We start from the raw sequence: 14,191 nt of genomic DNA, 5'->3' as shown, positions 1-14,191 counted from the left end.
TCAAATCACTAAAAGGATTATATTATGATAAGTTTTCATGACCAGAAATAATTTGTTGTATTGGTGAGATTGTTCATCCACACACGTTTACTTCTGTAATCATTTGGTAATTCTGAATTTGAGTGAATGGATCATGGAGCAACACAGGAGGCCAATCTTGCCCTGTGTGGACTCATCCAAATGCATCTATTTCTAGTTGTACCTAGATGAGAGGAAGGCTTTCAGGAAAAGCATTTGTATGTCAGTCAAGAGCTACATGTCATTTAAAATTACCTTGTACCTTGAAATCACAAAAGGGAATATTAGCATTGTAATCATAACTATGTTGGAAATTTGAGTTTTAACATGAGAGTTACAATAAAGCCCATCTGGTGTTACTACCTTGTTGGAATGCTTCAAGCAGACAAGATCTCTACTGGGGGTATATGAGCAGCCTGGTGCCTTTTTCTGGACGGTTCATCAGCACCTAAGCCCTGGAAAGGGGACTGTAGACAATGGCTAATTCAATTTACATATAGAAAATAATATTTCTGACTTCATAGAAAAGCAGAACATGCTGAGCTCCCCAGCACAGCTCCCTCCTGAGTGGCAGAGGGCTGGTGAGACCAGTGAAATCTAATGGGTTTGTTCAAATACATTCCCAGAGGAGGTTTCAAAGTTCAAAGGAGATTGTGGAAAGAAAACAACCCATGCCAACCATAATGAGCTCATGTCACCTAAAGAGTCCCCAAACAGTTTACCAGCAAGCTCAACAAGGGAGATACCAGAACACTAATAGGGTCGTCTTTTCATTCCTTCCCTTCAGTGAGTAGGCACAGCATAGAATTCTCAAGAGAATCTTAAGAGTACATAAAGATCCATTTTACTGTACAGGCTTTGGGGAAACTGCTGTGAGGAGAGCCTGATCAATATTGAACTGTAAAACCAATTACATGTGTTGGGCAGTCCAGGGGGAACACAGGGTCCCTCACCTCCCTTTTCTCAGTCTTTCTCTGAGGTCCTCTGACCTGCAGACACTCAGTAAAAGATAAGAAGGCTCAGTGATAAACTGAAAGATGCTTCAATTGATTTTGCAGATAATCCATATCATTTTCCAGCAAATGACTAACATCATTTTCAATCATTAAAACTTACGAATAATCTCTCTGAATCTCTATGTATCTCAATACGTACTTGTAAAAATAATTCATAATCTCAATTGAATTCTAGATTATGATTATTATGTTTTATGTGGAAAAGCTGGAAACAGAATGAACTTATTGTCAAAGATGGGGTCACATTTCAAATACCTTGGGGTTTGGTTGCTTTTCCTAACCATCCCACCATCATTTTGAATTCTGTCACAATTAAATTCTTTTACAAGTTTATTTTGTTTCTAATTTTAAAGTAATTCCAGCCTATGCTGAAGAGGTTTTGGGTAATTATTATAATTTGCATAAGAATCAATACTTTTTAGAACCCCCAAATTATTGAAAGCTATTTAAAAGCCAGGTAGTTAGAATAAAAAGCATTACTATTTAGGAATCACCATTTAATTTTCTATAAGGTTGTCCATTGACTGCATTTATTTCATTGAGAAGTGAATGATACATACATAATTGAATGCAAGGAACCTGGTGGAATAAGTGTAGAAAGGGTTTCTTCCCTAACAAAACCACCCAGAAGCCAATATAATAGTGTGAATGAGCAACTTCTAATAGAAATTTCTGTGGTGATGGAAATGGCCCTCTGTGCTGCTCAATACAGCAGCTGCTCACCAACTTTGGCTACTGAACACCAGAAATAAGTCCCATCAAATGGAGGAACTGAATTTTGAATTTCATTAATTATGAATTCATTTCAATTTCAATAGCTACACATGGCTATTGGCTATTAGATAGTGAAGATTTAGATAAAATCATAATTGAAAGAAAGAGAAAACAAAGTAAGGTTACAAATGAGTACAATTTAGAGTAGGAACAATATCCTAATTAAGTCAAATTATCCAAGAAATACACGGGGAGAAGTGGGCTTATTAAAAATAGTTCAACAGGTTGGATACTGGAAGAAAAATATTTAGATAAAATACTTTGATATTTTATAAACAAAGTTCACTATGTGCTATAAAATGCGCTTTGGCAACCCACTCAAACTTAATTGGAGCTCTATTGAGATATAATAACTACATAATCCCAATTATGTTGATTACAATTAGATCATACAATCACCTTTCTTCAGATAATGTTATCATCATACAGATCTTCCCATTATGCAAGGGGCCTACTAATTCACGGCAGGGGATATCTTAGTTTCTATGACTCACTTTGAGGCACTACTCTATCAAGTCATTATCTCTGGAGTTTTATATAACAGACCTTAAGCAATTTTCACTCAGCAGAAACATCCTGCTGGTCTCTTACAGTAGGAAGACAATGGTCCCCTCCCTACCTATCTGTACTTCTTCCTGGCATGGGGCTATCAAGCCAGAACAATTTATTTAGAGTGCAAGGGAAAGAGAAAAAGTGCACTTTCCCAAGTCCCTGGATAAGTACGGAAATCACTTCTTTCCTGAATCAGAGGCTTAAGCTGAACACATTTTAAAGCAGAATTTATGTATTTCAAAAATATTTCTTGGAAATGTTCAAAATGAAATATTTTTCTTCCTTCAATATTGTGCTCTTCAGGGTATGAACAGAAAGTAAATGTTAAGGCGATATCATGAACTTTGATTATTCCCACACGTAACTGGATTTAATTAAGATTGTCAAAAAGGCACACTATTTCCTTGGAGAAATTTTACTTAGTCATTCATGTATCTATTCAGTATACATGGAGTATTAATGTCAGCCAGTTATCTACTGACACTGGGGATATGACAGAAAATAAAGTCACCTCACCTGTCCTCAAACTCTTCTTAGTCTAATACAGAAAAGAGCACACACAGCAGGGTAAGCCTAGAGTACCCTGTGAACACACAGTGAGAAAACTTAGCCAGAAAACAAGTGAAGCAATCAGAAAAGGTATCCTAGGGAACATCAGATCTGGTGTGACTCAGATGCAAGGGACAGTATTTTTGCATGCGATAAGCCCAGAGACAGGCAATAGTATTTGTGGGGGTGAAGAATTCAGTTCTGAATAACTAAATCTTAGGTTTCTTGGGATGTCGGGGTCAAGCTATCTGGTAGACAAATGGATATAAAATCTGAAATTCAAGCTCAGCGCAGTGGGCATGCCTGTAATCCCAGTGACTAGGGAGGCTCAGGCACAGTGATTGCAAGTTCGAGGCCAGCTTCAGCAACTTAGCGAGGCCCTAAGCAATTTGGTGTGACCCTGTCTCAAAATAAAATAAAAAGGACTGGGGATGGCTCAGTAATTAAGTGTTCCTGGGTTCAATCCCTGGTACCAAACCAAAACAAACCAAACAAAACAAACTGAAACTCAGGGGAAGGAATGGGGTAGATAAGGAGATTTGGGAGTGTTGTGCATTTGAAACCAGAAGAGCTAGAGAACTCTCTTTCAGGCAGTGTACTGAATAATAAAATTAAAAGGTCAAGGCTTGGGATGATAGGGAAATTCCGCCATGGAAGGGCACCAGTGGAGAAAAAAAAGAATACCTGGGAAATCAGCAGGACAGCACTGATGTGAGGAGCACCCGGGAGGAGAGTGCATTGTGAATGCCAAGAGGAGGACCTTCCAAGGCTCTAGTCGCCAGGAGATTCAAATGCACCCCCCAAATCCAGTCAACTAAATGTCAAAAACATCTTTAGTTTGGCAATTAGTGGAATCACCAATAAACTTAACCAGATCAATTCCAGCAAAATGGTGGGAAGAAGCTGGTTATAATGGATTCAAGAGTGAACTGAAGGTGAGAAGTGATAACAGTAAATGAATAGAAAACTCCTTTGGAAATTACAGAATAGGAATGAGAAATGGTGTTGCAGAGTGTTGGGGCCTGGCCCAGTTCACGGACATAGCCCCTAATACCATTGTGAAGTAGCTCTAGGATGATAGCGAGTCCTATGGCCAAGCTTCCTTAGACTCATAATTATAGACCTTGATCAGAAGAACCTTTGAAGCCAACAGTCCTGAATGTTAGTGAAGAGCAAAGAAGAGAATGAGTGCAAAGATTCTGGCAAACTAGAAACTGCCATACAAATGTCAGTTATTATGGTCATTATTACTACAATTTGGTCTTGTTGGATTTTGGTCTGTATATGAGCCCAGTTTATATCAGAGTTGAAAAAACAAATTGAAAAGTCTGCCCCATGGAGTTGTGGAGAGGAAACATCAGTAGTTAAATTATGCATCATGCATATAATTTAGACTTAAGAGATTCAATAGAAAACTGCAGTGAGCCACAATTGCCCTCTTTAGACAGCTCAATGTGAACTTCCTGGTAGAAAGAAAGCATTCCCTAGTCCTATGTAAATGGATGGGATAATAGGAGGATTGGCTGCTTGCTTGCTTCTCATTTCAGTTGGATAATTTGAATAAATTCTTTATACAAATTGTAACTGCTGTCATTTTGATAATAATCCAACTTGAAAATTTGGATTGTTGGGTTCAGACCCTTGCCAAGTCAAAACAAATGGAGGTTGGCTAATTAAGAATTTGAAGGGCGCTCTGGCACTGTTAGTAGTTAGAATCTTTTCTTGCAATGAAGTCTCCAACATGGGCCAGCTTTTCTTATTGGTATTATATTCAAAATTAAGCAGGAATTTATAAAACTCTATAACTTCAATAGGCCACAAACTAATGAAAGAACTGGAGTCTTCCTCTTGTACCCACAGAATCCCCAATTTCAGTTTAATTTTCCCTCTGATTCCTGTGCTTTTCACAATATAATCCTTTCACCCCTGCCACCCAAAATATATAAATAATTGACTCTGTACCTTTTAACTTTGGGAATAAGTTCTATTTAAAAATATTCATTTGTAGGCCAATATGATTGAGCACTTACTGTAAGTCTGGTCTTACTCAGGGAGATGTAACCGAACAAGACAAAGTTTCTGCTTTCAAGGAGCACATATCTATTTAGGGAAAAATGTTTAAAAACATGTCACAATTCAATGAGTTACATGCCAGAAGAAAGGCATTCACGATGGAGTGATTAATCTTCCAAAGACTGGAAAGATAGTGAAGTAGAACAAGGATTCACAGAGGAGAACACATTTCAATAGAGTATTTTGACATTTAAACAAGGGAAAGAAGAATATTTTCTCTCTCTTTTTTAATTTGTGTGTTTCTTGAGGTCACAGATTCTGCCTTATTCAACTTTGTTTTATTAAAAGTACAATGATGGGAACATAGGAACCCATAATACTTGTCAAGTTAAATCCAACTGATGTTAAGGTTTCCTTTTTCTTTCTTCTGCCTTCACAGTCTTCTTGAACATAGCACGGTTTGCAGGTCTCATGTTACTGTTATAACATTAGTTCAAACGGGTTCTAGAAGCATAATTTTTCCTTCAGTCTTTGTTCTCTTTCTTATGCTTCTCAATTTCTCCAGGTAATGCTTTGGATTCCGATTGCCTTTGGCTGCTTGACAAATTCAAATGCATAATTAATTTAAGTTGCTGCTCCATTCCACACTTTGCAGATGTACAAATTCTAAAATCAAGATCTCTCAAACGTAGATGAGCTGGAGTTGTCAGCCATGAGATATGATGCTGGCATCTAGTATAATGTTTATCTTCTGTCATGTCCTTTTTAGCTCTCAAGATGTTTGCATATGTATATAGTTTCTTTCTCCACAGCTCCAGATCTGTTTCAGGGAATGATGGGTTTTAATGCCTTAAAGACGAAGAGATAATAGCTAATACCATTTTTAAAAAAATCAGAATAGATGGAGGCCTCAGAATTTATGACACACGTCCCCAAATAAAGGAAATAGCAAGCCTAATCAACAAGTTGCCTTGCTGTGATAAAAACTAAACAAAACCAAACCAGCTGTGGACAATATCAGCATTACGTAGTATGAAATCTTGGAGCAGAAAAAGTATTTAGAGATAACTTCCGAAGACAGCACGTCACCATTACCACGGCTAGAGTTCTTCAAATGTGCATTCCAGAAGTTCTCTTTGGTTTAAATCTAAAATCTCTATTTGCCAAGATCATTGTTTTACTGTTTTATTGTTATTATGTTGTTTTAATTCAGTTATGGGCTGCCAAAAGCATTGTTCAAAAAAAAAATCACTTCATTTTTAATTTGCTACATCTCATCCTGGTTAGCTTAGTTCTGTTTTTCTCAGCAGTGGAGGGCATTCTTTTGTTGTATCCTTACAAAATCTTTATCTCATCATACAAAAGCCCAAGGACATATGAAGTAGACACCCCCGAGTTCACATCTTTGACTACCATGGTCTACCTTTCTGAGCCTTTATAGCCTTTAAGAATTAAAGAGATTGCTATCAAAGGATTTCTCAAGTCTTTTAGACTCAATCATTCTATGACAGGGAGTTAGCTGTTGGGGGGGGGGAAGATTTCCAAACAAGATAAGATGGACCTCAACATAGTACTGAAATATTTATATTCAAATGTTAAATTTATCAAACTTGCTTTCTAACCACTTACATGGCTACCTACCTGAAATCTATACCAGATTTCATATCTGGGATTTGTTTATTTATTTATTTTTTATTTTTTGGCAGTGGTGCTGAGGATTGAACAATGGACCCTATGCATGCCAGGAAAGTTTCCTAGCTCCCTATAGCTGAGCTGTGCCCCTGCCCAGACCCTCATGTATGTCTTTTGAACATCACCCAAAACAATATGACAGAGAAATGGATACAAATGTGGTATAATTGTGTGTACGTGTGTGTGTGCGCGCACATGCATGTGTGTATTGTGATATATACTTCACAGGACAGATTCAGGATGCTGTGAGTGTATGACCATACCTGACCTATACATGGAGTCCTGCGTTTAATGAATGAGAAATAAATAATGGATTAGAGGGGAAAGAGGGCCAAATAAGTTTCAACTAGATGGACCTCAGGAAGGAAGGGCTAAATAATGTCATTTACTTAAGAACAAGAAGGGTTTTAAATGTTGAAGTGATCAGATAGATTTGCCCTTTCTATGTCTTTTTTTTAGCCACACTGGGGATTAAACCCAGGGATGTTCTATCTCTGAGTTATAACCCCAGTCTTTTTATTTTTAATTTTGAGACAGGATCTAGCTAAATTGCCCAGACTGGTCTTGACACTGGAATCCTCCTGCCTGGGATTACAGTTGTACGCCACTAAGCCTGGTAAGGCTCTCCTTTTCTTAAAGATTAATTTGGTGTGTTGGTGGAGAATGAATTGAAAGACAAGAAAGACTTTGGGGAATCTGCTTATTAGTAATCTAATAAAATTTGATAAAATTTTCTTCCTCTTAGTTTTTACCATGATTGGCAGCTGCCCCAAGGTACTCTCCTCTCTTCTCAGGAAATCTTTCAAAAATTTCTCACTGTATCTTCATCTTTCTCCTTTTATGTACACGTTGTCTTTCTCCCCAGCATTAGCTATTTGCTTTTTTTTTTTTTTCATGAAAAACCCATGCTTCTCTCTGACTTGCTAAATAAATTAAAGAAGCAAAGTGGGCATGAAACTTGTGAAGCCTCAAGCCTCATGCTTGGTTTAATTCTCTGCAGTCAATGTCTGAAAATTCTTAATTTTAAATAAAAAGCTCCATATTTTCATTTTTCATTGGGCCTCCCAAATTCTTTATCCACCTATGGAGCAAAGATTTTGGTTATATAGGAATAGAGTGAGCAATGCTTATTTCATTCTAGACTCCTGTCATCTAATGCTCAATTTAAATTGTTAACTTGATTGGATTAAGAGATGTCCAAAATTAGGAGGCTTCTGGGTGTGTCAATGAGGGTGTATCTAGGAATGATTGGCATGTGGGATAGAGAACTGAAGTGGAGACTTTCCCTAAGCATGGGCAGTGCCATCCCATAGGTTGGAGGCTTGCATAGAATAAAAGTTGGAAGAACAAAGAAGAAGCAGAAGATGCAAGCTCATTCTTCTCAAATAGTTCCTTGATTGCTGCTGTGATTTCCTAAGGACCTCACACTCTGGCTTCTTTACTCTTAAAAAGCAGACTCTGTCAGTGATTCTCCAGAAAGTTTCCAGAAGCTTTTGGTCTCAGACTGGGGTAGCATCATTTATTTATCCCTATAATTCTGAGGCTTCAGCATCTTGGTCAGGGCAGCTACTGGTTCCTCTAGCTCTCCTGCCTGCAGACAGCCATTGTGGACTATCCAGCTTCTGGTTGTGTTAGCCAATCTAATAAATCCACTTTTTATGATCATACCTCCTGTTGGTTCTGTTCCTCTAGAGAACCCTAATAAATATCACCTACATGTTCAAATCTTTGTCCATTTTTAAAAAAATTTTCAGCAGCACCAACATTATCCAATTTACTATTGCCTTTTTTTGGTATTATAGTATTAAAATACAAAGAACTAAAATTTGGCAAAACAGACTTTAAAACAAAAAGTGGCTACCAGAGATAAAGAAAGATATTTTACAGGCAAAAACAGATATTTTAACAATAGTAGTTGGAGACATCAATGTTTTTCTCTCAATAATGAATATAAAAAATAGGCAGAAGATCAATAAGAACATAAAGATCTTGAACAATACTATAGACCAACTAAACCTATCACACATTTATAAGAAGATACATTCTTCTCAAGTGCAGATGGAGTATTCTTTAGCATATGCCATAGATGGATAATTTTAAAAAGCTCTAATAAGCCTAAAACACTTGAAATTTTATGAAGTGTCTTGTGGAAATTAATAACACATTATTATGTAACCACTGGATCAAAGGAGAAATGATGACTGAAATAGAAAAAATACTTTGAGCTGGATAAAAGCTTAAAAGACCAATATGTATGGAGTGAAGATAAAGAAGTGCTCAGAAAGAAATCAATGGCTGCTTTTGTCTGTATTTATGGGAGAAAGAAAGGATTTCAAATTGAATAACATGATGTTGTGCTTAAAACACTAGGAAATAAGAGCAAACTGAGTGTGATGTAAACTGAATGAAATAAATCATAAAAATTAGAAAATAAATAAATGAAATAGAGAAAAAGTAATGAAGCCAAAAACTTGTCCTTTGAAAGATCAACCAGACTGACAATCTTTAGTTAGATTGATCAAGAAGAAAAGGAAAAAACATTCAGATTATAGATTCAGAAGTGAAAGAGGGAACATCATATTACTGACCTTACAGAAATAAAATTTATAAAATGCTATAATTATGAAGCAAAACTCAATAATTTTGGTTGATCAATTAGATAATTTAGATAGAATGGGGCAATTTCTAGAAATAACTAAAACTATCTAAACTTTCTCAAGATGAAAAGGAAAGTTATAAGCAGACCTATGAAAGGTAAAGAAATCAAGTAATCAAAAAGCAAGCTGAAAACAAAGGCTCAGGCCCAGATGGTGTCTCCACTAAAATTTATCAATGCTTTAAAGAGTTAATATCACAAGTTCCCAAACTCTTCAAGCAGAAGGAGGAACACTTAACCAACTCATTCTAGAAGGTCAGAGCTACCCTCAAACCAAAACCAGACACAGATATCATTAGAACAAAATATAGAGAACAGCATTTCTTTCTTTTTTTTTTTTTTTGAGGACATTATTTTTATGAATGTGGACCCAAGAAATCTCAATGAAATATTGGCAATCTTAATCAAGCAGTGTATAAAAATAACTGTTTCTCTGGATCAGGGGGATTTACCACAGGAATGTAAGATTTAACATAAAAAAATGAATGTAATTTATAAAAGAACAATACTACCTGATAATCTACATAGATGCAGAAAAAAAAAAAAAACATTTGTTAAAACCCAGCATCCCTTCAGGAAAGCAAACAAACTAGGAAAAAAGGAACTTTTTCAATTAATAAAAGGCACATATAAAGAACCCAAAGTAAACATCATACTTAATGGTGAAACATCATACTTAATGGCATTCCCCATAAGATGAGGGACAACATAAGTGTGTTCACCATTATTGCTCCAACTCAATATTTATTGGAGGTTCTGATCAAGGCAATTAGGCAAGAACAAGAAATAAATGGAGTCCTTATTGGAAGAAAGAAGTAAAACTATTTCTATTCACAAATGATATTATTTTGTGTACAGAAAATCTTAAATCCATTTAAAAACCCATAGAACTAATACATGAGCTCAGCAAGGTTACAGATGTATGACATCTAGGTCAATAATCATATTTCTGTGAACTTAAAATAAGTAATCCAAAAATAAAACTTAAGAAACAAATTCCATTTACGATGACACCAACAAAGTGAAAAACTCAGGGCTAAAATTAATAAAATTGTGCAAAGCTTATACTGTAAATACTGCAGGAAAGACAGAGTTGAAAGATAATGTAAAAAATTAAAATAAGCAGAAAGACACCTCATGTTCAGGCTGGTATTTCCTCATTATATTAAACAGAGACACCATATGCATCAATCAGCCATGCTATCTCTAGGTGAATACCCAAGAGAACATACAAACTTGTACATAAATGTGTAATTCAGCATTATCTGTGGTAACACCAAAGTGCCAATCATTAATGAATAACTGAACAAAATATGACATACCCATGGAATGGAATACTACTTTTGTCAGTAGAAAGAATGAAGTAATGATACTTAACTATACCACATGGATGAACCTTGAAAATTTCATGCTAAGTGAAAAAAAAAGCAGATACGAAAGACCACATATTGTATGATTCATTTATATGTTGTATTCAAAACAGGAGAGTTTATGGAAACAGAAAATAGGTTAGTGGCCACTAGGGACTAACACCACTTCAATGTTTGGTTCCTTGGACCACTTATCAGCCCAGTGGTTAAGAATGTGGCTTCTGACGTCAGATTGCTGTGTTTAAATCCTTCATTAGAGGGACTTTGGATGAGTCATTCAATGTCTCTGAGCCTCAGGAACTAGAATTCAATGGATGTGTAACTGATGTGATTCTGCAATCTGTATATGGGGTAAAAATGGGAGTTCATAACCCACTTGAATCAAAGTGTGAAATATGATATATCAAGAAATTTGTAATGTTTTGAACAACCAACAATAAAAAATTAAAGAAAGAAAAGAATTGGTGTCTCGTCATTATTTTTTTAAAATGTGGATAAATTCAATTTTATAAAGATTTTTATGCACAATTTGCAGAGCATACCTCCTCATAGAACTGTGTAATTAAATGAAGCTTGCACTGAAGTACCCTAAGGTTTTAGTAAGTGGTAACAACTGATATTGGTACCAAATTAATAATTTTATAAAAGAACAATTTTTAATTGAGAAGACCAAGAAAGGTATGCCAATAGAATCTTTAGTAAACATCTCCCAAATATTGTGATTTGGTGGTTAAATTCTTACTTCTTAGGGAGCTGACTTCTTAGGGGGCTGGGGATGTAGCTCAGTTGGTAGAGTGCTTGCCTTGCATGCACAAGGTCCTGGTTTACTTACTTCTTAGGTAAATCGTTAAAAAAGAAGTGTTAGTGTTTCTAGATTTAGAGGCTAAAAGAATTCTTACTTTTTGTTTGCCTTTGCTTTTTCTGATCTTGGACTTGATCTTTCTAGCTCATTTGCTGTCCAAGTAAAAGGAAGACTTAAAAAAAAAAAAAACTGAGAAGGCTTCTTAGCATTTGGAAAGTCAATATACACCTGAAATTTAATATCTTTTCCAAATAAGCTTCTTTTTTTTTCTTCCATCTTTTGAGCTTGGAGGCAATGTGTATAGACCAAAGCTCAGGGATCCTGTCTTTGGAGGACCTGTAATTTTAGACCAAAGAGCACCTCACCTTTCAGAAGAGTAACTCCTGAAAATACTCAGTACCTATTTCCAGCGTCACAAAGGTGACCAATTTCTTAGAGTAGGGACGCATTTCACATGATACTGTAATTTCTACCAAACTGTAATAAATGCCAATAGAGCCTAATTCAATTTTCAAATTCAAATTAGTCTTTGTTTCTAGGCATTTTTATTGGAAAGAGATGGGAAATGCGTTTTCAAGAAAAGTAAAAGTATCTTATAAGTTCCCACTGATATCACAATTCAATTTCAAGATTATGGAGTTTTTATTTAAACTTATTGATCTTCTGTCTATATTGACTTTATTCCCTGCTGAAAATCCAAGTTTTCCCTGACATCAGCATAATTGCATATTTGCTTTAAACCAAAATACATAGGCAATAGTCTCAAAATCAAACTGTGGTTTCTGGAAATAGTTTAAGGTATCATCGCTGGTTTCAACACTTACAGATTCAAAGTATGATTTTTAAAATTCACTTGGAAAAGTTCCTTCCTGTGGGGCTAGGCCAATAACTCATTTAATGGCTAAAGTTCATTTGTATCACTTTCCTTCCCATTTAAAGGCAACATAAAAATGGTTTCATAATTATGTAAATATGTGCATTTCTCTAAAGTTAAATGATCAAAATAGTGTATAAAAACAATTATATTCAGAGAATTCTACCCTTAGACTATTCTAATATATATATATATATATATACATTTTTTTTTGTGCACTTACTAATGTGCCTTTGAAATAGAATCCTAATGAGATTGTTGGGTTGGATGGTAAATGCACATTTAATTTGGCTAGATGTTTGTCTGATTTCACTTCAAATTTATGCACTTCTAAAGAAATGCAATGAAGTACCTATTTCCTCACAGATTTGTCAAAAAATATTCTGATTCTATTTCGTTTCTTTCTTCTTTTTTCCCCCCTAGTTTTGGAAATTGAACTCACAGCCTTATGAATGCTAAGCACATACTCTACCACTGAGTTCTATCCTCAGCCCTTTCTTGCCTTTTTAACATGATTTTAGGTATACTGCTTCTTAATTTTTAGAGGAGTTTCATGTATCGTCTTTTTAGCCATCTGTAGTCTATGTAGCTAGTAGTTTTCCATTTCATCATTCATCTTCTTAAAACTCTGTTTTTTGTCATGCAAAAGTTGTGTGTGTGTGTGTTTGTGTGTGTGCGCGTGCGCAGTATAATTAAACTCATATTCCCTGAATTTTAAGTATAGTTAAAAAAGTTTTTCTTGCAACCCAGGTATAAGAAAACTCACCTGTGTATATTTTTTTTGTAAGATGTATGGCTTAACATTAAACATGCAACTCCCTGACTCATTTAGAAATCATCAAGAAAGTCCCCAAAATTTATCAAGCATGAGCAAATGGAGGCGGTTCCAGTGTACCAGTTGCTACTGTGAAGCATGCCATTGATATGAGAGCCATGTGTCCTCATTTGTTACTTTGTATCTTCTTAGTTACAATGGTGTGTGTATCATCATCAGTAAAATTCCTGGTGTCTCAAATACTCCAAATCAACCTTTTTTTTTTAAACAATATTTTTTAGTGGTAGATGGACACAAGACCTTTATTTATTTATTTATGCGCTACTGAGGATCTAACCCAGTGCCCCCATACACTAGGCAAGTGCCCTGTCACTGAGCCACAACCCCAGCCCAATCAAAAGCCTCTTTGAACATTAAGGAAATGTTTCATCATTCTTGATGAATAGTACAGGATAGCATTGGAGGCAGAACGTATTACTATTTGAAAAAAAAATTGCTATTTCTCTAATCAGATTTGTTTTGTTTTTAGCATAAAACAACAATGGTTCAATTGTGGAACAGTGCTCTCAGAAACATCAACAAAATAGTGAATTTTCTGTGTAGGGAAATAATCATTATGTCTTTTTCAATGGTTGTTTTTACCAGATTGGCATTGACTATGGCTTATAACGATATATCCATTTTCTTCTTTCAGGTTTAGAAAATTGATGATCCCCCAAAGGACACACACAATATAAAATACAGTAAAGACTCACCGCTACTGGAAGCATCGTTCAGGTTTAGCAGTCCTCCTCCTAGCCCTCTGTAACTATGGTAACTGTAGGTCCCATTTCCATTGATGTATAAGACCTCCTGTGAGCCCGGAACCGTTGACGTTGAATAGGTGGCCTGGGCTGCCTCTGGTTTACACTGTTTGTCCCCTGGAGCAGACTCGTCCTGCAATGACACACCACACTTCATTATTTATCAAGTCATCATACTATTTCACCCCGACTGGGACTGTCTAAATGTCACCTACATAGCTTTACACAGCAAATATTAAGTAAGTTCATATGCACAGTTTCCACAATTTTGCTAAAAACTAAAAAAAGACAGCAAAG

At 35.8% G+C, this 14,191-nt stretch overlaps 1 protein-coding gene across 7 annotated transcripts in view; it reads right to left on the bottom strand.

Moving 5' to 3' along the window:
* Nol4 (nucleolar protein 4) overlaps positions 1 to 14,191 on the bottom strand; it is a 306,404-nt gene that overhangs the window by 13,166 nt on the left and 279,047 nt on the right. For all 7 annotated transcript variants that reach the window (XM_071602644.1, XM_071602645.1, XM_027935708.2 and 4 more), the window contains one exon: positions 13,847 to 14,027. In XM_071602644.1, coding sequence (XP_071458745.1) covers positions 13,847 to 14,027 — 181 coding nt within the window. The remainder of the gene's footprint in view (positions 1 to 13,846; positions 14,028 to 14,191) is intronic.

Source organism: Marmota flaviventris, chromosome 16 (assembly GCF_047511675.1).
Source record: "Marmota flaviventris isolate mMarFla1 chromosome 16, mMarFla1.hap1, whole genome shotgun sequence".
In the NCBI taxonomy this organism is placed as follows: Eukaryota; Metazoa; Chordata; class Mammalia; order Rodentia; family Sciuridae; genus Marmota; species Marmota flaviventris.
Note: the sequence above shows the minus strand (reverse complement) of the source record. Positions and strands in the feature narration are given on the sequence as shown.